The sequence below is a fragment of the Myodes glareolus genome, chromosome 6, assembly GCF_982192425.1.
Source record: "Myodes glareolus chromosome 6, mMyoGla1.1, whole genome shotgun sequence".
Taxonomy (NCBI): Eukaryota; Metazoa; Chordata; class Mammalia; order Rodentia; family Cricetidae; genus Myodes; species Myodes glareolus.
In genome coordinates, this window is record NC_142031.1 from 57,570,546 (window position 1) to 57,593,479 (window position 22,934).

At 43.1% G+C, this 22,934-nt stretch overlaps 1 protein-coding gene across 1 annotated transcript in view; it reads right to left on the bottom strand.

Annotated features, from left to right (window-relative positions):
- Nol10 (nucleolar protein 10) overlaps positions 1–22,934 on the bottom strand; it is an 83,028-nt gene that overhangs the window by 57,499 nt on the left and 2,595 nt on the right. The window contains exons 3-12 of the mRNA XM_048439764.3: positions 21,615–21,713; positions 18,665–18,742; positions 17,075–17,112; positions 16,240–16,376; positions 15,139–15,204; positions 13,679–13,739; positions 11,422–11,507; positions 6,056–6,134; positions 4,706–4,855; positions 520–586 (exon numbers count right to left, since the gene is read on the bottom strand). Coding sequence (XP_048295721.1) covers positions 520–586; positions 4,706–4,855; positions 6,056–6,134; positions 11,422–11,507; positions 13,679–13,739; positions 15,139–15,204; positions 16,240–16,376; positions 17,075–17,112; positions 18,665–18,742; positions 21,615–21,713 — 861 coding nt within the window. The remainder of the gene's footprint in view (positions 1–519; positions 587–4,705; positions 4,856–6,055; positions 6,135–11,421; positions 11,508–13,678; positions 13,740–15,138; positions 15,205–16,239; positions 16,377–17,074; positions 17,113–18,664; positions 18,743–21,614; positions 21,714–22,934) is intronic.

Below are 22,934 nucleotides of genomic sequence, written 5' to 3' on the forward strand. Positions count from 1 at the left end.
GAGGCACTTCAGGCTTTGTTGTCTGTCTGCCAGCAGAATTGCATGTACCTGTCCTTAGGGGACACGGCTTGAGATGGGGAGGGTTCTCATTCTCTCAGATCCCAGTCAGGATCTGCCCTGAATGTGTTGCTGAATTTTGAAACCTATCATATAATTTGCTGAACAGTACATGATGCAGTATATCCCAAAACCTCTATAACCATCTGTACTACCTGGTGATTGCAGCCTCCTCTATATCCCTAACCTCAATTTCCACATGCTATTACTAATCACATAAAGAATACACCAAAATAGCACTTCACCTGCCGCCTGCATGCAGTCTGTTGCTAGTTTCTACTAATAGCCGGGCGGGCTGAGCACTGAGTCATGAGAGTGCCCTTTCCTGAGTCACCCAAACCGCTTCCTGCTTTTCCTTCTACCAAGTGCCTGAAAAACCCAGGCACTGTCCTGACCGGGCCAAATGTTATTTTATGAAGTAAATGCAGTCTGAAACTCCAGCACAGGAACGTGAGCACCTACCTGAGTTGGGATAGAGGCAAACGTCATTAAGGTCATGTTCTGGCTCCAGTGAAGTAAATATTTTCCCCTAAAACAGTAAGCAAATCCGGATTACTAAGATCATCAAAGACAGCTTTTTAGCAATGGCACATAAAGAAAATAAAATGGAGACTACAACCCTCCTAGTGGTACATAAAAGAAATAACCTAATTGAAAGAATTTATACTTAAAAATCGTATTTGTCAGCCAGGCACTGGTGGTGCAAGCCTTTAATCCCAGCACTCTGTGAGTTCAAGGTCAGCCTGAACTTCAAGAGCTAGTTCCAGGACAGCTAGGGCTGTTGGGCTGTTACACAGAGAAAGCCTGCTCAACATCCCCCGATCCAAATCTTATGTCTTATCAACATATCAAATATTCTCATCTTAGAAATGAAACGGTGGCAGAAAGTTGACCTGTCCAAACAAAACAGAAGACTCCAAGTATTGGAGATGCGGGTGCACAGCAGAAGACAAGAGATAAAACTGAACTGTGAAGCAGCATCACCAAAGCCCAAAAGGCAATGAAGTACCACAGGGAGCCCCGTAAATACAAAGTATCAGTCACTACACTTTGAAGGCTAGCATATCCTACTTTAAAGGTGGGGAGCAGTCTGTTGTACTATTAAAAATTGAGAGAAGAGAAAAGGCCCAGAAAGAGGTAGGCAAGGAGAAAGACGAGAAGGATAAACAAGGAAAGCAGGTCATGCAGAGCCGGGTAATCTGTTAGTCAAGAGGAAGTGTTTAGTCTTAAGAAACAAAAATGCCAAAATAAAATCGATTGCCATAATTACGATGTGATGTCTTCAAGTGGGGATGCTGACAAGTTCTGCCAGCTCTTGCAGCCATAAGTCATAACCAGAAGGATGTGGTACTGCCAGGGCAGAAGTAGGTGGAGCCCAGGCAGGCTGGTGATTTCATGGCTCATGAAAAACAGTAGCCAAGTGCTTGTTCATCAAAGCAGTGAAACTCGCCCAGCTATCTCCACTGAAGCGGGAAGGAGAGGGCAGGGAAAGGAGGAAAAGAACACAGACACATGGGGCACACAGAACCAGAGACAAAGGGATCCATGGGTCACAGGACCCTGGAGCACAGGAATGCAGCAGTAAGGGGTCTAGAAGAACATATCCAAACTGAACAAGTCACTAGCTTAGGCGGCATGGGAGCCAGGTCAAGAGAATGCCTTCTTTACAGTATCTTGGGAATTTTCAGACATAAGAGGCAGCCGTGGCGGCTCCCAACTATAATCTCTGCATTCGGAAAGTGGAGGTAGGATGGTGAGTTTGAGGCTGGCCTGAGCTACACAGTGAGTCCCAGGCAAGCCTTATCCACATAGTGAGAGTATCTCTAAATAAAAATGTATGCACTTTTACAATTAAATGTAACCAGCAAGAGCTTAAATTTATTATTATTATTATTATTATCATCATCATCATCATCATCATCATCATCATTTGGTTCAGGGTCTCACTGCGTACTCCAACTCAGCCTCAAACTCTTGGTCCTCCGGACTCAGCCAGCCTCTTAAGTGTTGAAATTATATGCAAGCACACCCCACCCAGTTAAAGTTTTTCATTAGTTAGGACTGTCAGAAAAATTATTTGTCTAAGCTATACCAAGTCCCCCAAGAACCCTCAAACCCTCCAAACTCAAAGTCTACAAAGCAGAAAACATAGTCAATGCCCCCGCAAGCGTCAGGGTGATATTTCCAATAATTCAGAAATGCCGTAAGCTGGCCCTCCTCTCGTAAGTTACAGTCACCAGAATGGATACATCTCAAGAATAGCTATGAACACCAAGACAGAGCTAAAAGAATACAGAAAGTAAGGTCACCACACTTCTGGAGACAAAAAATGCAAAACTTAAAATAAGATCTTGAGAACTTACATTTTATGTGTGCTAGCCTGAATGTAGGACTATGCAGCCTGTGCATGCAGTGCCTGGGGAGTCCAGAAGAGGCTGCTGGAACTTCTGGGGCTGGAGTCATAAACAGCTGGGAATTGAACCTGGGCTACAAAAGCTACAGTGACAGGTAGCTGGACTGTGACTGAGCTGCCTGTAGCCCTCTGCCCAAGCTCGGCAGGTGCCCGTAGGACCCAGTAGCTGCTCTAACCAGTGAGTGCGGAGGGCATGGGCCTCCTGCCCAGTGCCATCTCAGAACACTTTTAAGCCTACAGAATTAGCTGGAGAGATAGCTCAGCAGTTAAGAGTACTTTTTGCTCTTCAAAGGCCCTGAGTTCTATCCCACAACCCTGGTTAGGCAGCTCACAAACACCTGTAATTCTTGCTCCAAGGGGGCACCTGAACATGACAGAAACACAGATATACATGCATACACACGTATAAAACTTTAATATATTGCTTTAATTTTTAGAAAGAGCTGGGCGGCAGTGCCACATGCGTTTAATCTCACCACTCAGGAGGCAGAGGCAAGCGAAGCTCTGTGAGTTTGAGGCCAGTCTGGTCTACAGAGCAAGTTCTAAGACAGGCTCCAAAGCTACAGAGAAACTCTGTCTCGAAAAACCAAAAGAGAAAGAGAGAGAATATAACAGAGAAGCAACTGCTATATCTGATTTGTTTTATTGATATAATGGAATTACCTTCAGTCCTCTCAGGTTTTAAGACAGAGTCTAACTCTAGCCCAGACTGGCTTTAATTTTCCTACCTTACCTCCTAAGCATTGAGATGACAGGAATGAGCCATCACACTCAGCTAACACTTAGGTTTTAAGAAAACAAAAATAATGCGGATCTCTGCAAGTTTGAGGCCAGTCTGGTCTACAAGAGCTAGTTCCAGGACAGGCTCTAAAACTACAGCGGAACCCTGTCTCAGAAAACCAAAAATACAAAAACAAAATAATGAGCCTAGGCAAGGTGGAAGGTCCCTACAATCATGTGCTCTGGAGGCTCAGCAGCAGATCATTAGTTAAAGGTCACCCACAGCAAAGTTGACGCTATCTTGAGCTAATAAGACCCTGCCCTTAAAACAACAACAAACTTTTAAATAAATAATTAAAAAAAGAAGGTAGATTAAAATCAGCAATGCAGAATTGCTGTTACTTTTTAACACTTGGTGTTGAAGGGAAACATCAATTTTTTTTCTTTCTTTTCCTTTTTTTTTTTTTCCTTTTTCGAGTCAAGAGTTTCTCTGTGTAGTCCTGGCTGCCCTGGAACTCTGTAGACCAGGCTGGCCTCAACTCAGAGATCCACCTGCCTCTGCCTCCCTAATGCTGGGATTAAAGGTGTGGCACCACCACCACCCAGTATCCAAATATTAAGGAAACACTATTCACTTACCAACACCCTCTTTTGAAATAAAAAGTAAAAAGAACACTGAGGATGTAACTCAGTGGTACAGCGTTTGCCAAGCACACACAAGCCTGGGCTCAATCCTAGTACCACCACCAAAGACAGACAGACAGACTGACTGACATGAAATTACTGTACAGGTTCCATCTCTAACTCTACTTGTTTGAGGTGGTGTGAACCCGGGTCATGCAGTGACACTGGCGTGGAAAGGCAATGTTAGCCCTGAGGATTCTGCTGGGGTGGTGAGTGAGCCTCTAGCCCTTAGGATGGAGTCAGCGAGATGGCTCGGCAGATCACAGTGTTTGCTGCATCAACCTGATGACCTGCATTGCTCCCTGGAACCCATGTTGCAGGAACCAACACCCAGCTGTCCTGTGATTCCCACATGCGCTACAGCACACACACCCTCGCAGGCGACAGTTAAATAAAGACGGGGGATCTTCAGGTGGAGTCTCTTTCAGTGATTGTTCTCCCTCTAACATCCCTCTAAAATGTATGCCGGGGGCAACAGGATGGCTGAGGGGCTAGAGACCCTTGAGGCCAAGCCTGATGATCTGAGTTCAGTCCTCAAGTTGTCCTCTGGCTGGCTTACACACATGGCAGCACAAATGCACTTAAATAAATGAAAAGCACGCCATCCAGGGCTGGCCAATTAGGATGTTCCTTAACTGGGGACAAGCTCATGCCAGCTTTACTCAAACACAGTTGTGCCCTGTCCTACAGTGACAGACCTGCTGGTTCCCAGATGGGTACTCAGCACCCCTTTCTCAAGGACTCACACAAACCTCCAAACACAAAGGAAACAAAAGAAGCACTGGGAAGAGGCAAGGAAAACAGAGGACAATTTCAACAAAAAGTACGTACGGAGTTCTTGTTCCACATCTTGACAATTCTGGAGTCTGCAGACAAGACCAAATCTAACGAATCCTGGAAATGAACTGACTTAATGGGCAGTCCATACTGGTGATCCTTGACCAGCAATGGCTTGTCTGAGCGAAGATCATATAGCAATACCTAAAAGGTAAAACAGTTAATTTAGTCAAATGAGCAATGTTCAAAACAACACATTTTAGTAGGAACCCTGGGAACTGGAGAAGTGGCTCAGCTAAGAGAGCACTGGCCAAACAAGCACAAAACCCGCAGTTCATTCCCCAGCATGGCAAAAACCAGGCATGGTGGCACATGCCAGCAACCTTAGCACCTAGGACAAGGAAAGAGGAAAGAGAATCAGGGACTCAAGGTCATCCTGGGTTCATATGGAGTTTGAAGACAACCTGGGTTGCAGGAGACAGTCTCAAAAATAAATAAATAAATAAAACTTGAAATGACTATCATGTATTTCATAACCTTCTATGAACACAACAAACACATCCACTGTTAAGGAAAGTCAGCCTGTAGAATACATTTTTATGACTTCAATCCCAGGAGTAGTTTTTAGGTACACTGATGTAATAATTACAGATCTACACTAAGTGTATCATTTGTTAATTAGCAAATCTGTATGATGGCCTACACCATAGCAGGTGCTGCTGCCACAAGTGACGTGACAGAGAATGGAGCCAGTGCATTCCTCAGTAAGAAAGAGCCTGGCAGGTCCAAGACAGGAGAATCTCTCCTGACTTCCATCGTTAGAGGCAGGGGAGCCCAGAAAGCTGGGTTTCACAGTCTCAGGTGACAGGTCTCCCATAGCCCTGGAAGAGAGGCAGTAAATCTATTAGAGGCTACCTTCATCTCTTTGTGGTCAGACAACTTACAAGGATAAGTTAGGAAGGAAAGGCGTAAAACAGACTGGAAAGACGAAGGCAAGTTCTGCAGACACTGTAGGATGAAGTTTAAGTACTATGTGGGGAAGATACCTTGAGTGTGCAGGGTGTTGCATGCCTTTAATATCAGCATGGGGGAGGCAGAGGCAGGTGAATCTCTGTGAGTTCAAGGCTAACTAGTCTACAAAGCAGGTTCCAGGACAATCAGGGCTGTTACACAGAGAAACAGCTTAGAAAAAAATCACACACACACCTGAGAACTACTCCACTTCAACTCCAGTTCCAAAGAACCTAGACCAATCCTCAGATACTAGAAGGCTCTGGCATTCTGGAACACTCTCTCCACTCTGGCCGAAGAGAACAGCCTCACTTCTTGTCCCAAGTATGTGTCTCCCAATACATATCCAAAATACTGTCTTACATGTGAAATTTCCACCTTGAACATATTTACCTGTCCTGTGGAGGTTCCAACTGCCATGGTCAAGGCGCCATTAAACTTCAAAGCAGAGATGGTGGGCAAGCTGTTTATCCTGAAAGGCAAATATTTGTTCTCTGTGACTATGTGACCAAACCTTTTACTAAATAACAGGCTCATCATTTATCTTCACTTCAAATATGACAAGCAGTCGGGCGGCGGGGGCGGGGGTGTGTGTGTGTGCATGCCTTTAATTCCAGCAGAGACAGGTGGATGTCTGTGAGTTCGAGGCCGGCCTGGTCTACAGTCTGCTGTGACTGGTTCATATGGATGCTGGGATCTGAACCAAGTCACGCTTTGTACAGCAAACAAGCACATCACTGAATGAGCCAAACCTGCAACCCCCAAACATCCCATATTTACTCAGGGAAACAACTTATCTTGGGGCATGAGTATACTTACTTCTCATGTAAAATCAACTTTCACTGAGGCAAGAGATGGCTTAGTGGTTTAGAACATGTACTACTCTTACAGAGGACCCAAGTACAAATCCCAGCACCCATGTCACAACCACCTATGTAACTCTAGATCCAGCAGATCTGATACCTTTGATCTTTGCAGGCACCTACACTCATGGGCACATACACATATACACATAATTAAAGAATATTTATAACATGAAATAGATCAATTTCATTCATCTAAAATAAAAGATTAATACCTAAATGAAGATCCTAGGATCTCCAAAGTACTGAAGCTAGAACAAAGGTTACGGCTACAATTATAGACCATGATTCTCACACACCAGCAATAGACACTAGCACCAAAAGATCGAGGTGGGAACAACGAGAGACAATAGGTCAGAAGTAGACACCAGCTTGCTGTGGTGACACACGACTGTAACCCCAGCACTCATGTAGGGCTATAAAGTGAGATCACATCTCAAAAGGAAGTGGACAACAGCTCTACTTTCAGTCCTCATGGGCCACATGTTGCTGGCCACGATTCCAGCCCAGGTTGACACCCACAGCATCATCAATCCTCTCCTGCCACCTAAAGCCCCAGTCTGGAGCTGCTCTGAGCAGTGATAAAGAAGGAAGCCTCTGGTCCACAAAGATTCCGTCATCTTCAAAATGAACTTTAGAATAATTTTTCATATGTGAGTATTTTCCTATTTCACCAAGATTCATTTTATAGTGCAATTTTTCTTCAAGTAACTGAATTCTTCAGTAGCTGCACGGTTAATGTTATGAGAACTTTGGTCTACTGCCTCCTCCTACTGGGGCATTGCTAATAAATAACAAACTCACTGGCTTATGGATATTTATTTCCTAACCTACTTATGGAACTGTCATATTAGCTCTTCCTGGTTTTCAAGTGAGTCTGTCTTCCTCAGGCAGAGAGACATCAATCACTCATGGAAAACAATGATAGCCACTCCTCTGTCCAGTGTTTATATCTTCTTCACCTTCTAGAGTTTATTAAACAACAGAAGAGACAGGCTACAAGGCTTGTAGGATAAATATAAAGCTAAACATAAAAAATAAGCGGGGTGGTGGTGGCGCATGCCTTTAATCCCAGCACTCGGGAGGCAGAGGCAGGCGGATCTTTGTGAGTTCGAGGTCAGCCTGGTCTACACAAGCTAGTTCCAGGACAGGCTCCAAAGCTACAGAGAAACCCTGTCTCGAAAAACAACAAAACAAAACAAAAAACATAAAAAATAAAACACAGGGGTTAGAGAGACGGCTCAGTGGTTAAGAACACTGGCTGTTCTTCTAGAGGACCAAGGTTCAATTTCCCAGAACCCAGACAATAGGTTCTATAACTCCAGTTTCAGAGGATCCAACACCCTCTTCTGGTCTTCATATGCAGGTACACACACACACACGTGCACACACATAACTAAGAATAAATCTTTATAAAAATGATAAAATACAATAAGATCATTTGAAACTTAATCAGCAGAAAAAAAAATCAAACCATTTTTAACATTTTGGTATACCATATCTGGATGTTTTTCCATGACTGTACACACACGAGGTCATTGTCCTTTCTACAAAAAGGTCACAAAGATGTAACAAACCTTCCTGACAACTGTAGGAAGGAGTATCTGCAGGTGTTTTATGTGTCCTTCCCTAAGTGAACATGCCTCTGAGACACAATTCTCAAAAGCTGAACACTGCGCATGCCACAGATGGAGAGCCTTCTACAAAACACATCAGATAAAAGTACCCAACAAAAACATCCCTTTCTATATGAAAAGAACTCACCAAAGTCTCTGGCAAATATAAAGTAACCAACCAAACAAACAAAACCACTATCTACTAAGTAGCAAGACAGCAATTAGGTAGCTCTTTCTAAAAATAAACCGGGTATGGTGTTGTATGTCTACTGTGTAATAGAAACTTAGCCAGAAGACTCCCTTAAACCCGGGAGGACAGCCCATATGGACAAGTGAGTTAGAGGGATGGGTCAGCGGGGTCAACCACAGGTACTTACTTCCAAGCCTGGCAACTGAACCCACGGGTGGAGAGAGAGAAGACTTCAGAAAGTTGTCCTCTGACCTCCACATACATGAAGCAGCATGGGTGTACCCCACCCATGAGAAGCAGATCAATAAATAAATACAATAAAATGGGGAAGGAAGAAGAAGAGCAATGAGCACCTGCTAGGGCGGAGCATAAGCTGAGTCCAGGGAGACAGTATCCCAGCCACAGGTTGGTAGATGCTCACATGTATACTAGATTTTCTGAAGACAATTTAGCATGTACCCAAGTTCTTGGGAATATGTATGTGCTAACCCAGAAAGCCGAGTTCTAGATGTTCTGGAAATAATCACGCAACTGTAAATATTCTCAGTGTTCCTGGGGGCACTGGTGGGCTAAACTCTACTGCATGGCAGGTGGGCCACTGCTATTCTTTCAGTTTCGGAAATGGCTTAGCATCTTTTGTTTGCTATGCTAAATATATTTATTTTCAAAATAACTGCTTTAAGCAAATATACTCAACTATAACAGCTGAAAAACACCTTAACTTTAAAAGACAAGAGAATTCAGTACAAAATGTGAGCCAACTTTATTTATTTCTATTTTTTTTGTTCCTGAGAAAAGGCTTCTCTGTGTAACAGCCCTGACTACCCTTGGGTCAATTTTATTTTTAAAAAGTATTTCCATATTTCAGCCACATATGGTGGTCCATGCCTTTAATCCCAGCACTGGGGAGGCAGAGACAGGCAAATCTCCTAGTTCAAGGCCAGCCAAGACTACAGAGTGAATTCCAGGATAGTCTGGACTACAGAGAAAACTTGTCTTGAAAAAAACAATAAAATAAAATAATAGAAATAATAAAAATAAAAGGAAAAAGAAAAAAAAACAAAACGTATTCATTCCCCTATTTCTCAAGAGCAAAGTTAGATGATTTTCCATACTGTTTAGGGTCACATCTCCTAGTGTCGCCTCGTTTCTATTTGAAATAAATAGCTTTAAGACATATTATCAGTGATCCCTATAGATCTGTTTACATAAAAAAAAAAAAAAAAGTTGTGTGCCTGGGTCATAGGACAACCCTGTGGAGTTCTCTTCCACCTACATGGGTCCCAGGACTGAACTCAGGTCATCAGGCACACACCTTTGATCCCAGCACTGGGCAGGAGGTAGAGGCAGGTGAGCTCTGCGATTTGAAACCAGCCTGGTCTACAGGGTTCTAGGCCAGGCAGAGCTAGAGTAAGACTATGTCTCACAAAAACAAAACAAACGGATAAACAAAAGAAGAAAAACAAACCCAGAACATGATGCTCATGACAGGGTGAACACAGCACACAACTTAACAGTAATTCAAAGACAAGCCAATGCCTATGGGTGAGAGAAAATTAACCTCTCTACTTCCTTCAGAATGAGGAAATATCTTTAACATAACTGACTTTCTTACTTTCTAATATACTAATTTTTCTAGTTCTTTTTTTTACGTTGATGGGTTAAAATAATATGAGAACTGAAGAGCTGGCTGTGGGGGGAGGACAAAGCTCTGCGAAGGACTGGAATTCAGTTCCCAGCACCCACACTGGGTGGCTCACAACACCTGCAACCCAAGCTCTAGGGGGTGCAGAGTTCTCCTCTGGCCTTCTCAGGAACCTGCCCTAGTGCATGCACACCTGCTCCTCAACAACAACAACAAACCTTAACATGCACTTCTGCATTAGTCTAGGCTATGTGGGAGTGAACTTTCTGGCTTAAAACTGCTCATTATCCCCCACACCACGTCATGATGACGCTGATAACCACTGTAACGGCTTCTACTGTCACTTTAAATGTAATAGTTTAAAACAAACACACAAATAAATTTATTTATTAACACAGAGTAGACATATATTAAGAAAGACATGTCTTTCTAGTTCTGCTCTTCCTGGTTTGTTTTCCACTGGACTGTTTGTTGCTGCAGTACTGAGAATTAAACCTGCAGCCTTACTGTACATTCCATGGATGGCCTCGCACACTCCACATCCTTGCACACTCCCACTGAGCTGCATCGGCTAACTGAATATTCATAATTTTTTTAGACCAAAGATGTTCCATACCAACAAACTTTTCAAAGGAATGATGAGTTCCCACCCTAAAGGTGGGAAAACTTTGCAGTAATTTAAAGGGTGCTTAGCGTCACTGCACTGTGACCATCAGACACTTCACCCTCCCACATGGATGTCAGCAGAGGGTGTGCCAATTCTCTCTGAAGTACACGAGGATGTACTGGGGAAGCAGAGGATGGCGAATACCATGAGCTCATAGGAAAGCATTTCTGAACTGACTGCTTCAGATAAGCCCAGGGCAAGGACCTGCCTGAGGGTGATCTGACATACACCCATATCAAATACCAGGACAGCAGTGCCAGCCTGTGAAATCGGCCACACTGATAAGTGGGGGGACACCCAAAGATGCTTTCCTCTACTTAATGTGACCCACTACTTAGGCTGCAGGCTTCTCTCTCCAAGTTAGCACCACTCTCTAAAGTTTTAAGTATAGGAATTAGACCAAAAAGAACAAGGAAAACATCCTCACACTCGCTTCCCTCCACCAGAGAGCATTCAAAGCACACTTTCCAGCCTGCTAACTGAAGGAACAGTACCGCCCAATTCACCCGTCCTGTAGAACTGAAATGTCAGTTCTTACAACAGACTTGACAAATCCCGCAGCAGCTAAAGAAACGTGCCGCTCTGTGTGGTGTTGGAAAGAGGCAATCTCCCTGGCTTGCCCCAGCTTTACGGGAAAGAACGTTTAGTTACAGCACTCACAGACACCAATTACAGAGGTAAGTCCCAAAGAGCTCCATCCTCTAGCAGTTAATGTCATGCCGACAAGCTGATTTAGAGCAGAAGTCTGATTGACAGGCCGCAATTCTCCGCTACTCACTCAGAGTCCGCCGTGACGCTACTTAATGCACAGTCTAACACGCCCACTCTTTTTCTCACTCTTGGATCCCAGCATTCCACTCGACCCTAAACAAAGGAAAAACCAACTTTAAGTAAAAGCTGCTACTAGAAAAATTTCAAACATTTACCAAAATTAAAGATTTATTACCACTAATTTCACGGAGAATCAAAACTTAGCTTTTCTATAATCTCGGCACTGTCATATTTGACCGCGAGGTGATTTGCTTTCATCACTAACGAAACAAGCAATGAAAAAGTACCAACTACACACATGAGCCTTGGATTGGCTCCCACGTAAAGGAGTAATAAAGACATTTGTATTTTATAACAATCATCACGGTAATGTTAAACTTCTTAGTGATAATAAAAATATTGTGGTTTTATGAAAAAGGTCTTCAATGTTTGTTTGTTTGAATAAGGACCTTACTCTGTTACCCAGGTTAGCCTTCACTTCCTGGGCTCAAGTGAACTTCCTGTGTCAGTGTCCCGAGTAGCTAAGGCTATAAAATAGGTCTTTGCTTTAGTCCATATTATTTTATACTTTTTATTTTTTGATATTTTGAGATGAGGACTTAATAATTTATTTAACTTTATGTGCACTTTTTTATATTTATTTATTTATTATGTATACAAAGTTCTGTCTGCGTGTATGCCTGCAGACCAGAAGAGGGTGCCAGACCTCATTACGGACGGTTGTGAGCCACCATGTGGTTGCTGAGAACTGTATTCAGGACCTTTGGAAAAGAAGGCAATGTTCCTAACTGATGAGCCATCTCTCAAGCCCCATGTGCATTGGTGTTTTGCCTATTATGTACGTGAGTGTGCTGGAACCCAGAGAACTGGAGTTATAGATGGTTGTGAGCTGTAAGGTGGGTGCTGGGAAATGAACTCAGGTCCTTTAGACAAGCAGTTAGTGCTCTCTTACCTCTGAGCCACCTCTCCAGTCCCTTGAATCCTTATTTTTAAGAATTATACTTTAAGCTGGGCGGTGGTGGCTCACGCTTTTATTCCCAGCACTCGGAAGGTAGAGGCAGAGGCAGAGGCAGGTGGATCTTTGTGAGTTAGAGGCCAGCCTCGTCTACAAGAGCTAGTTCCAGGACAGGCTCCAAAGCTACAGAGAAACCCTATCTCGGGGGAAAAAAATTGTACTTTAAATATTTAGGCATGAAATGTCATAATATTCATGACTTATTTTCAAATGGCTCAGAAAACATTTTTTAAATATAACATTTTTATAAGAAAGTGGGGGTATAGAATGCAAACCCTGAACTATGTTTTCAACATTTCTTTCCTTTTTTTTTAATTTATTTTTTTTACATGCACTGGAGTTTTTGCTATGGATGTCGGGTCCCCTGAAACTGAAGCCACAGACAGGTATGAGCTGCCATATGAGTGGTAGGAATTGAACTCAGGTCCTCTGGAAGAGCAGTCAGTGCTCTTAACCCTTGACATTTCTTTAGCCCTGGCTGTCCTGGAACTCACAGTATGTATACTAGGCCAGCCTCAAACTCAGAGAGATTGCCTGCCTCTGCTACTGAACGCTGTGATGAAGGCGAATGCCACTACCGCCTGGCTGTTTTCAACATTTCTAAAGGTATATATATATATTTTTTAAGAAATTAAATGCTGAGGCTTGATTAACTGGCTTGACTAATTGATTGGCTCACTGATTTAGGCACTGTTAGGGACCAAACCTAGGCCTCGCAATGCTAGGCGGGTGTCTATTTTTAATTGCATGTATATGTATGCCTGTGCACAGGCATGAGTCTGTGGGTGCATGTGCCAAAAGAGGCCAGAAGATGGTGTCAGACTCCCCCAGGGCTTGAATCACAGGCAGCTGTGAGTTGACTTACCTGGGAGGTGGAAACCAAATTTGGGTCCTCTATAAGAGTCATACACATTTGTAACTGCTGAACTATCTCTCCAGGTCCCAGAAAATCGTTTTTGAATAAAAACAGAACTGTAGGCCTTGCAAAATGGCTCAGCGGGTAAGGGAATTCACAGCCAAGCCTGACAACCTGCGTTCAATCCCCAGGATTCATATGGAAGAAGAAAATCAACTCCAGTAAGTTGCCCTCCTATCTCTACATAAGCACTGTGGCAAGTGTGCACACGTTTACAAAAAATACACACACACACACACACACACACAAATAAATGTTAAAAGTTTTAAAGAAAAAAATGGAACTGCAAACAAGTGAAAACACATTTACAAAAACGAAATCAACAGGTGCTACCTCTATTGTTCCTGTGGCGAACAAGCCGTGCACTGCATTTATGTCACACACATTGTTCTCCCTAAAACAGGAAAGCAAACACAGGAAAGCAGTGTTAGGGGCCATCTAGTTAGGGAAGAGGTACCCGACAAACCTTCTAAGTCTGTAGCCCACCAAATGCTGCAGACAGACACGATCAAGGCTCTTGGCTACACGAAATGCATCGAGACATGGGTCAGTTAAGGACTTGGCTCATAGCCACCTGAGGCCCTGATACCCAGGGTGACCGTACCTGCTGGATGCCAGACAGGAGAAGTCCTCCCTCTGAAATACTATTCCACCATGAGAAGAAAGGCCCCTCTATTTCCTCCCAGGCAATGCTGCATTCTTAGGAACACAGGCCATCACTATGGCAATCTCAAGACCTGGGAGTACAAACAAAGCCTCATTTTCTTACTCACTGAAGTGAATTTTGACCTACCTCAATGGGTTATTGTGAGGATTAAATTAAAGAACAAAATGTTCAACAGTGTCCAGCGTATAAAGGATACGTAATAAATAACAGAGGTTATGAACAAGAAGTCAAGCAGCTGAAGAGCAGGTAATTTTTTATTATGCAATAATGTATTATGAAGTTACAAATTTTTTAAATTAAAAGTATTTTAAGCCCGGGCAGAACAAAACCATCTGGCCAGCTTGGAAGTTTTACCACTCTGTGTTCTCCTCTCAGACACCTCATAGAGACAAGGCAAAGTTCGAGTTCTGTAAGTACAGATGGGCAGGAGTCCAGCTCCCATGACTACCTAGCTGTAGGACCCTGGGCAGACCACCTATCCCAGGGAAGCTGCAGGACCCTGGGCAGGCCACCTATCCCAGTGTATGGAGACAGAACTGGCCCTGCCAGAACCAGATGTCACTGAAAGCTGATTTCAAAAAAGAAAAGTACCAAAAACTTTTATATTAAGAAAACTTAGTATTACAGGTAAAAATGATACACTGTATTTTTAAAAGTTAGTCACTTTATATAGCCCTGGTTGACCTGAAACTTGCTATGTAGACCACGCTGGCCTTAAATTCAGAGATCTACCCAATTCTGCTTCCTGCGTGCTGGGATTAATTTCTAAGTCTTTTTGTATGAGAACTTAAACTTTTAAGGAGTCATTTGGTCTTCTCAGCAAATCTTTTTTGTTAACAACAATAACAAAAACCAAAAAAACCCTGAGTCGTTCATTTATGTATCTGCTTAGCAGCAAACCAAGGGCCTTATGTATACTAAGTACAGAAACTGGACTGACGGTGTTAGGGGGAAAAAAGAAACTGAACAACACCTTCAGTTCCAACTAAAAGCATAGTCAATGATATCCTATTAAATGATGGCCCAGGATGCTGGTGGACCGCAACTAGGTTACTTGATGACAACACGAGCCTCTGGCTCCATCTCCTGGGCAAAATAAATAGAGCAGTAGGGCTGAGGTACTCACGCAGCATCTGTCTGGAGAGGATTCAGGTACCGCCCTTGTTCTAAATTTAATCTATACACTTCAGAGCTGCAAGTAACAAAGAGAACCTGGTAAGCAACAAGCATTTCTGTGAGTAAACATAAGCTTCAGAAGCACATGCAAAACTATCCCCATAAGCCATCACTTCACTCTGAAAAGCTGATAAAAAACTTATTCTAAATATATTCACTTTATTCAAGAATTTGCCAAGTCTTGGGGGTGAGGAGCTGAGACTCTTGCAGGAACCCGAGTTTAGTTCTCAGCACCCCCTCAGACCGTTCACAACAATCTGTCACTCCAGGGGATCTCCCTCCATAGCTCAGCACTGGGGTTACTGGCCTGCAGCACTGCCATGTCTGGTTTTAATATTACACTGGGGATCTGAACTCAGGTCCCCACACTTGCACAGAAAGAACTTTACTCACTGAGCCATGTCCCCAGCCCCTAAATACATATGACATCAATGACAAAATATTGAACAAGCTTAACTAGAAGTTCAGGGGGTAAAGAAAAACTTGACGAACAAAAACAAAACTATAGTGTCTTGTAAACTCAGCAACAGGGCTACTCTGTGAGACTTGTGTGGATTCTAGCTTAAACACTTGACACATGCATATTTTGAAGTCAGGTCTTTCAAAATAATCTTAGTAAGCAAATATCAGGTGCTAAAACATTACAGAAGGGCTGGAGAGATGGTTCAACAGCTACGAGCACTGGCTGCTCTTCCACAGGTCCTGAGTTCAATTCCCAGCCACCACATGGAGGCTCACAACCATCTGTAATGAGATCTGGTGCCTTCTTCTGGCCTGCAGGCATGCATGCAGACAGAACATTGTATACATAATAAGTAAATAAATTAAAATAATAAAATAAAATAAAACATTACAGTAATACCACCCACTAAAAACTATGTTATCAGCTAGGTAAACTACTAGATTTTTCTTGTTGTTATTAATCCCTTTTTCTATGATTGAGTCCCTTCCACGTTAACGACACATCACTTTCTCTATTAAGGACACTAGAGATCATCTAAGTGAAGCTAGCTGTGTGAGAGGTGAAAAGGGAAAAAACACTGATCGATACCTCGCACCAACGAAGTACAAGTCACAGGATGGGTAGTGGTAAGAGAAGTCTCTGCCGAACTTGGGAATTCTGGTTTTGTAGTAAAAACCTGACTGCGAGTGAAACTCAATATATCTGTCGTTATGCAAGAAGACGATCTGGAAAGAAAACAATCAAAGTCTAGTCTGCTTAACTTTCAACATCACTGAAACTACCAAACAAGAAAAACTCTCATCTCTCCCCTTGCTTACTCTCTGTATGCAAATACACAGACCTATGTGCACACACTTTCATTCAGCAGACTACAGAAGTGTGTGAAGTTTGCATGGTGTTTAAATGTAAATCAATCAATATTAGAGATGACGGCAACCTGGCAAACAAGCCTAGGCCAATATCAATTATCAGAACCACAGATGGAGACCATTAGACACCTGGCAAAAGGCAACTGTTACAAGTTCCTTAGAAAACAGGCGAGGTCCTATAATGCTGAGAACCAACGACACTAGTCAATCAAAGGCTCTCTCTCCCAATGCTGTTTTAAAATATAGTATGTCATGCATGCACCTGGCCAAAAATCAATAGAATAATAAATTATCTACTACTACACACTGATTTTTAACTTAATACTGGGAAGATAGAAGAAATATTTATTAGAAAAATGAGTTTCAGGGCTGGAGAGACAGCTCAGCAGTGATGAGCACTTGCTGCTCTTGCAGAGGACCCAGCAGCCACACAGCAGCTCACAACCACCTGATGATCTGATGCCCTCTTCTGGTATCCAAGGACAATTGCACACATGTGGTGGACATCCACACAAACACACATACACATATAAATAAAAATAAAAAGTAAATACCTTTGAATAGTCATCAGATAAAATCTCAAAGGTGACAACTGAAAAGTAGCAATAGAAAAAAGAAACCACAATTATTGGCAGGTGTCCTAGCAAAAGCACAAGCTTCTTGCGAGGATTCTAATTGGTTTTGACTGGTGAATAACTGTACACAAATGCTATACATATCCTACCTCTATATAAAACAAGAAAAGTCCCACTAGATTTTTTTATAGAACTAAAGAGAATTTACAAATTATGACTCCTTAACTGAGACGTCCTAAATACTTTTTAAGACTTTCAAACAGAAACTAAAGAGCGCCCTTTAGAACAGTGCTTTACAGAGGGCACCAGGCTGGGGAGTCACGTGCTGGCTCGTGCCTTGGGAGGAAGGAAGATCTCTGTGAGTTTGAGGCCAGCTTTGTCTACATAAGGAGTTTCCAACCAGCTATGACTGCAGGGAGAAGCCCTGTTTCAAAATGAAAAGAAGGAAAAAGAGGCAATAATAGCTTTTGCCTAAACAAAGTTGACCTCCAGACGAAAACAGTAAACAGCTATGAATGGCACACAAAGTTCCTGCCGTTCTTCAGAAGCAAGAGGGGTGGGGACTAGAACGCTATGCTGGTACTTCTACACAACACTGCATCCCACTGACTTCTTTCCCCTTGATCCTAAACACTAGACTAACTGATAAAAGTTAACTGTGTCATTTTAGTGTGCTTTCTGTGTCCTCCTGGTGAGAGTAGGCATGGAGCCTTGGAGTTACTGAGATACTGCTCCCAGGGATCATGTTATGACAACGGGGAAGATTTGTTTAATCAGATGAATCTCTTAACAGAGGAGGTCTCTCAGGGTCAAGGATAGGGCTTCATGGTTAAGAGCACTTGTAGTTCTCCCAGATAAGCCAGGTCTAAGGCCCAGCACCCACATGCAGCTCACAGCCATCTATAACTCCAGTCAAAGAGGATCAGATGCCCTCTTCCAGCTTCCTGTGGTGTCAGGCACATGCATGGTGCACAAGTACGTATGCAGGTAAAACACCCATTCACATGAGATAAAATAATGAAGACTAAAAAGAAAGATATGAAAGAGGTCTCCAGCTGGGGCAGAGTGTTGGCAGCCTCTATAAACAAAATGGAGCCTAGCTGAGAACCAGTGAGAAGGGAGACCCCACTACCCCGTCCCACAGCCACAATAAGCTGAGTCTGGAAGTAGACTTTTTTGTTTGTTTGGTTTGGTTTTTTGAGTCAGGATTTCTTTGTAGCTTTGGAGCCTGTCCTGGAACTAGCTCTTGTAGACCAGGCTGGCCTCAAACTCACAGAGATTCACCTGCTTCTGCCTCCCAAGTGCTAGGATTAAAGGTGTGCGCCACTGCCACCTGGTGAAGCAGACTCTTGACGAGCCTTCAACAGCACACCTGGCCGACCTACTGAGGGTAGCCCTATGCAGAGCCAAGGGCCCAGCCAGTGTGGGTTACAGCCTGTAAGTGCAGCAACATATTTAACTACTTAATTCACAGCAACCAAAACCACTACACAATCCATTCCCATTCTAAAAAGCAGCATGACTGACAAATACAAAAAGCTATCCATGAGTTCAAAGTATGCCTCTTACCTTCCGAATCCAAGCACCTTTCAAACTTCAAGGATAACTGATAGGTGTCATAACACCGAACCCGAGGTTTATAAGTTCCTATAAAAAAAAATTTAAATTAATAGAAATCCTAAGAACACACTCTTCATAGTCATACCCTATGAAACTGCTGCATGTCCTTTCTGTCCTATCAGCAGCTAGATCAATAAACAATGGTAAACCCACACCAGGAAACAGGAAGCACATAAAGGTGAGCAGGTTCCCAAAGACTGCTGGAGAGTTGGTCCTCTCCTTCCACCACATGGGTTCCAGGATCAAATTCAGGTTGTCACACTCGGCAGCAAGCACCTCTACCTGCTGAGACGCCTAAGTAGCTCCTAAAATGTGTTACAGAAAGAAGTGCATTCAGGCCCGGAGGTGACTGCTACAACACAGTGCATACGATCCAGACTCTGTACGGCTAAAGGCTGCAGTGCAGGAATGACGAGGAGAGCACAGACACAGTAACTACCTCTAAAGCACAATTTGGGGATGCTCACATCTTACATCACAGCCTTCTATACTGTTTGTATCTCAGACAAATACACCATGCTTACAATAAGAAAAAACAAGGATCAATTTTTAAAAGCAAAACATGACATTACGGGGGGAAAAAAAGAGGAAATCATTTTTCTAGCATGCATCAAAACCTAAGATTACATTAAAAAAAGAAAACACTGAAATATACAGAGCATGGTGACGCATGCCTATTATCCCAGCAGTTAGGAAGCTGAGGCAGAAGGCACATAGGCTCTAGGCCAGAGAAGACATCTGCCTCCCAAAGCAGCAACATGCCCTCCCAAAGCAGAAAAGTATGAAGACTTTTTTTGAGTCCACTGTTGGACAATGATTTTTGTGTGATGGGCCTTAGGAAAAACTACTAATATATGCAGGGCCTTTGCTCCTATTATGCTTGGCTTTGTTTTTCCTTTATATTTCTGCATTGTCTACAAGGTTCACTTGTATCATCTTGACTCTTAGGAGAAAGAAAATGTGGCAAAAAGCACACAGTTGTATAAAATCAGCACTTTTGCATCTGTTTTCATCCCTGTGTCCCAGGAAAGTCTCACAAGGACACTAAGGATAGCTCTGTAGCTGGACACTGCTCAGTCGCTAGTACACTGGGCTTGATCCTCAGCACTGGCAAGGAGAGGAGCAGATTTGAATCTGGCCTGATTCTAAACTGAATGTTTCCAAAAGAAACCAAGAGGCTGCTTAGCTCTGAGACAGGTCCATAGTTCACATGTCCCCTGGACTGTCCTGGGGAAGTTGATTTCCCCAACTAGACTAAAACATCTCCAAGGGTAAATTTTATCCAACTTGTTTCAGCCACAAGTCCTAGGACAGTGACAGAGATGGAGACAGTAGCAGAATCAAAGATGAAAGTGCCAGCTTCACTGAAGTAAGCAGACAGCAAGTGGCGCCCTGAGTCTAAAGGGCCAAAGGAGGAGGTGCTAAGGACTCTGCACCCAACCACGCTGTCCCATGACAACCACTAGCTGTGTACATAGCTATTTAAAATAAAGGCAATTAAAATCAAAACTTCAGTTCTGAGATCATTATCAATGTTCACAAATTCTTGATGAAAACGGTGTTTTTGAAGATAAAAAGTAAAACCCAAGGATTCTTTTTGTTGTTGTTTTTGTTTGTTTTTCAAGACAGGGTTTCTCTGTGTAACAGTCCTAGCTGTCCTGGAACTCACTTGATAGATCAGGCTGGCCTCGAACTCACTGAGATCCGCCTGCCTCTGCCTCCCAAGTATTAGGATTAAAGGTGTGCGCCACCACTGCCCAGCTAAATCCAAGGATTCTAAGTAAAAAAGCAATTAATCTTGTCAGAGTAGAGAATGATTTCATAAAAGAAAGTATAATTTAGCATTAAACCTCCCTACCAGGTGTGGTGGGGCACACCTTTAATCCCAGCACCTGGGAGGCACAAACTAGAGGATCTCCATGAGTTTGAGGCCAGCGTGGTCTACACTGCCAGTTCTAGGATAGCCAGGGTTACAAATAAGAACCTGTCAAAAAAGAAAACAAAACAAAAACCTCTCTCTCACTTAATCTACATCCTTGAGCACTGGACACCACCATTTAGTGTCTCTGGATCTGAAGATCAAGACCTGAATTCAAGATCTAAGCCCCTTCTAGTCCTCAGTAACTGTGCCCAAATAGCTCACATCTTCCTAACCCTCCTTACCAGTTTCTCGAATGAAAGCAGAGGCTAAAGGGCTGGAGAGATAGCTCACAGTTAAGAGATGGCTACTCTTCCAAAGAACCAGGGTTTGGTTTCCAGCACCCACATAATGGCTCACAACTGTGTGTAACTCCAGTTCCTGGGTTCCAAAGCCCTCTTCTGGCTTTCAGGGCACAAGGCATGTGTAATACACTTACTCACATACAGGTAAAACACTCATACACCAAAAATAAAAATAATAAATGGAAAAAAACAGAGGCTTAGCAATGTGGATAGTGTGAGACAGCCATTAACACAGCACAAAGGGACTGGCTTGGTATGTACGAAGCCGTTCAAGTGGAGTGGAGCAAAACCTGGGGTGGAGGCACATGCCTGTATCTCAGCAACTGAAAGTGGAGGTGATGAGGGAAGATTCTGAGTGTGAGGCCAGAATAGGATACACGGAAAGCCCGAAAACCAAAAAAATAGAAATTAAAATAAAAATTAAATAGCTGCTATTTGTGACCTACTCTGAAAAGTCATTTAAAAAACTGTATGTATTGATAGAGAAACACAGCAAACTGTTCACGGAAGAATCTAGTTCTTAGGTAAATAGGTGCTCGTTTAACTCTTCTGAGCGTCTCTGTGCATCTGAAAGTGTTTATAAGTAAACACTGGGGTAAACATGGAGGGTGACCCTTCCCACTACAGCACTTCCTGCTATGGAGCACATGCAAATCGCAACCACAAAGATGCTTACCTGTCGCTAAGATGTACTGTCCATCTTTTGACACCTTGATAGTGGTACACACAGTGGGCATTTCAAAATCCTGAATAAGTTCAATTCTCCTACGAACATCTACGGAGAGAGAGGGGAAGAAACTTGTTCAGCGTGAGCATCAGGGGAGGAGAGAGCATAGCGGAGAGGCACAGCTACCGCAAGCAGCAGTATACAACTTGAAGGTTCCCAGGCCTGAGAACGACTCCATCACAGCCCACCCAGCTTCTTAGCTCCTTCCTCTTTAACAGTTTGGGCCTGAAATGCCCTCAAAAGGCCCAAGGGTACCAGGGTCTGGTTCCTAGGCTCATGGCTTAATTGGGAGATGGTAAAACTTAGGAGTCATGGAGCCCAGTGAGACTATAGGCCACCCGTTTGTTCTATCTCCTCTTGCTTCCTGTTTAGTGAGCTGTCCCTTTCACCATGAGCTCCCACCACAATATGCTGCCTCACCACAGGCCCCAGGAGTCAGTGGCACATGGACAGCAGACCCGAAAACGGTTTCTTCCCATAAACACTCTGAAGCCATTTTGTTACACATGAGCACACTGGAAGGGGCGAATCAGATAAAACCCAAATCTGTGAGCTCCGAACAACATTTGTTTCCTTCTGAGTTAAAAATCTCATTTTCCACCTGACTTTGGTACTTTATATAAACGCTATTTTCCCAAGAAGCTTGCCAAAAGATCTCAATCTCACAGCCAGAAAGCTCCTCATGCTCAATTTTTAGAAGACTCAGTTAAAAGGAAGATAAGTTTCCTCTCATCTACAGCACCTGAACTGAAAAACATTTAATGGAAATAAATTTATCAAAGTCAGTTAAGTTACAATTCAATATCATTGTTTACATTCAGACATTTTATATGTGAAGCTCTTTTGTTCATAAAAAAAAAGTTTACTGTCTCTGTATTACAAAACTGAGAGATTAAACTAACAGATAAAGTTTCTGGGGTTGGAGAGATGGCTCAGCGGTTAAGAGCACTGGCTGTTCTTCCAGAGAATCTGGGTTCAATTCTCAGCACACACATGGCAGCTCACAACCGCCTGTAACTCCAGTTCCAGAAAATCTGACATTGTCATATAGAATATACACTGGCGAAACACAGTGCATACTAATTAAATTAAAAAAAAAAAAGGATTCTGGCCCGCTAGAAACAAAGCAATTATGGAACTGTTGGGAAAGACAGTCTTACTTAGACCTCGTGTGTTCCTGCGCATCTTGCTTAGTGTGGCAGTCCTGCAAGGGTCTAGCCACTTGTACCTGAGCCATGATTCCGGGTTCCTGGCAGCTGAGAATTCTAA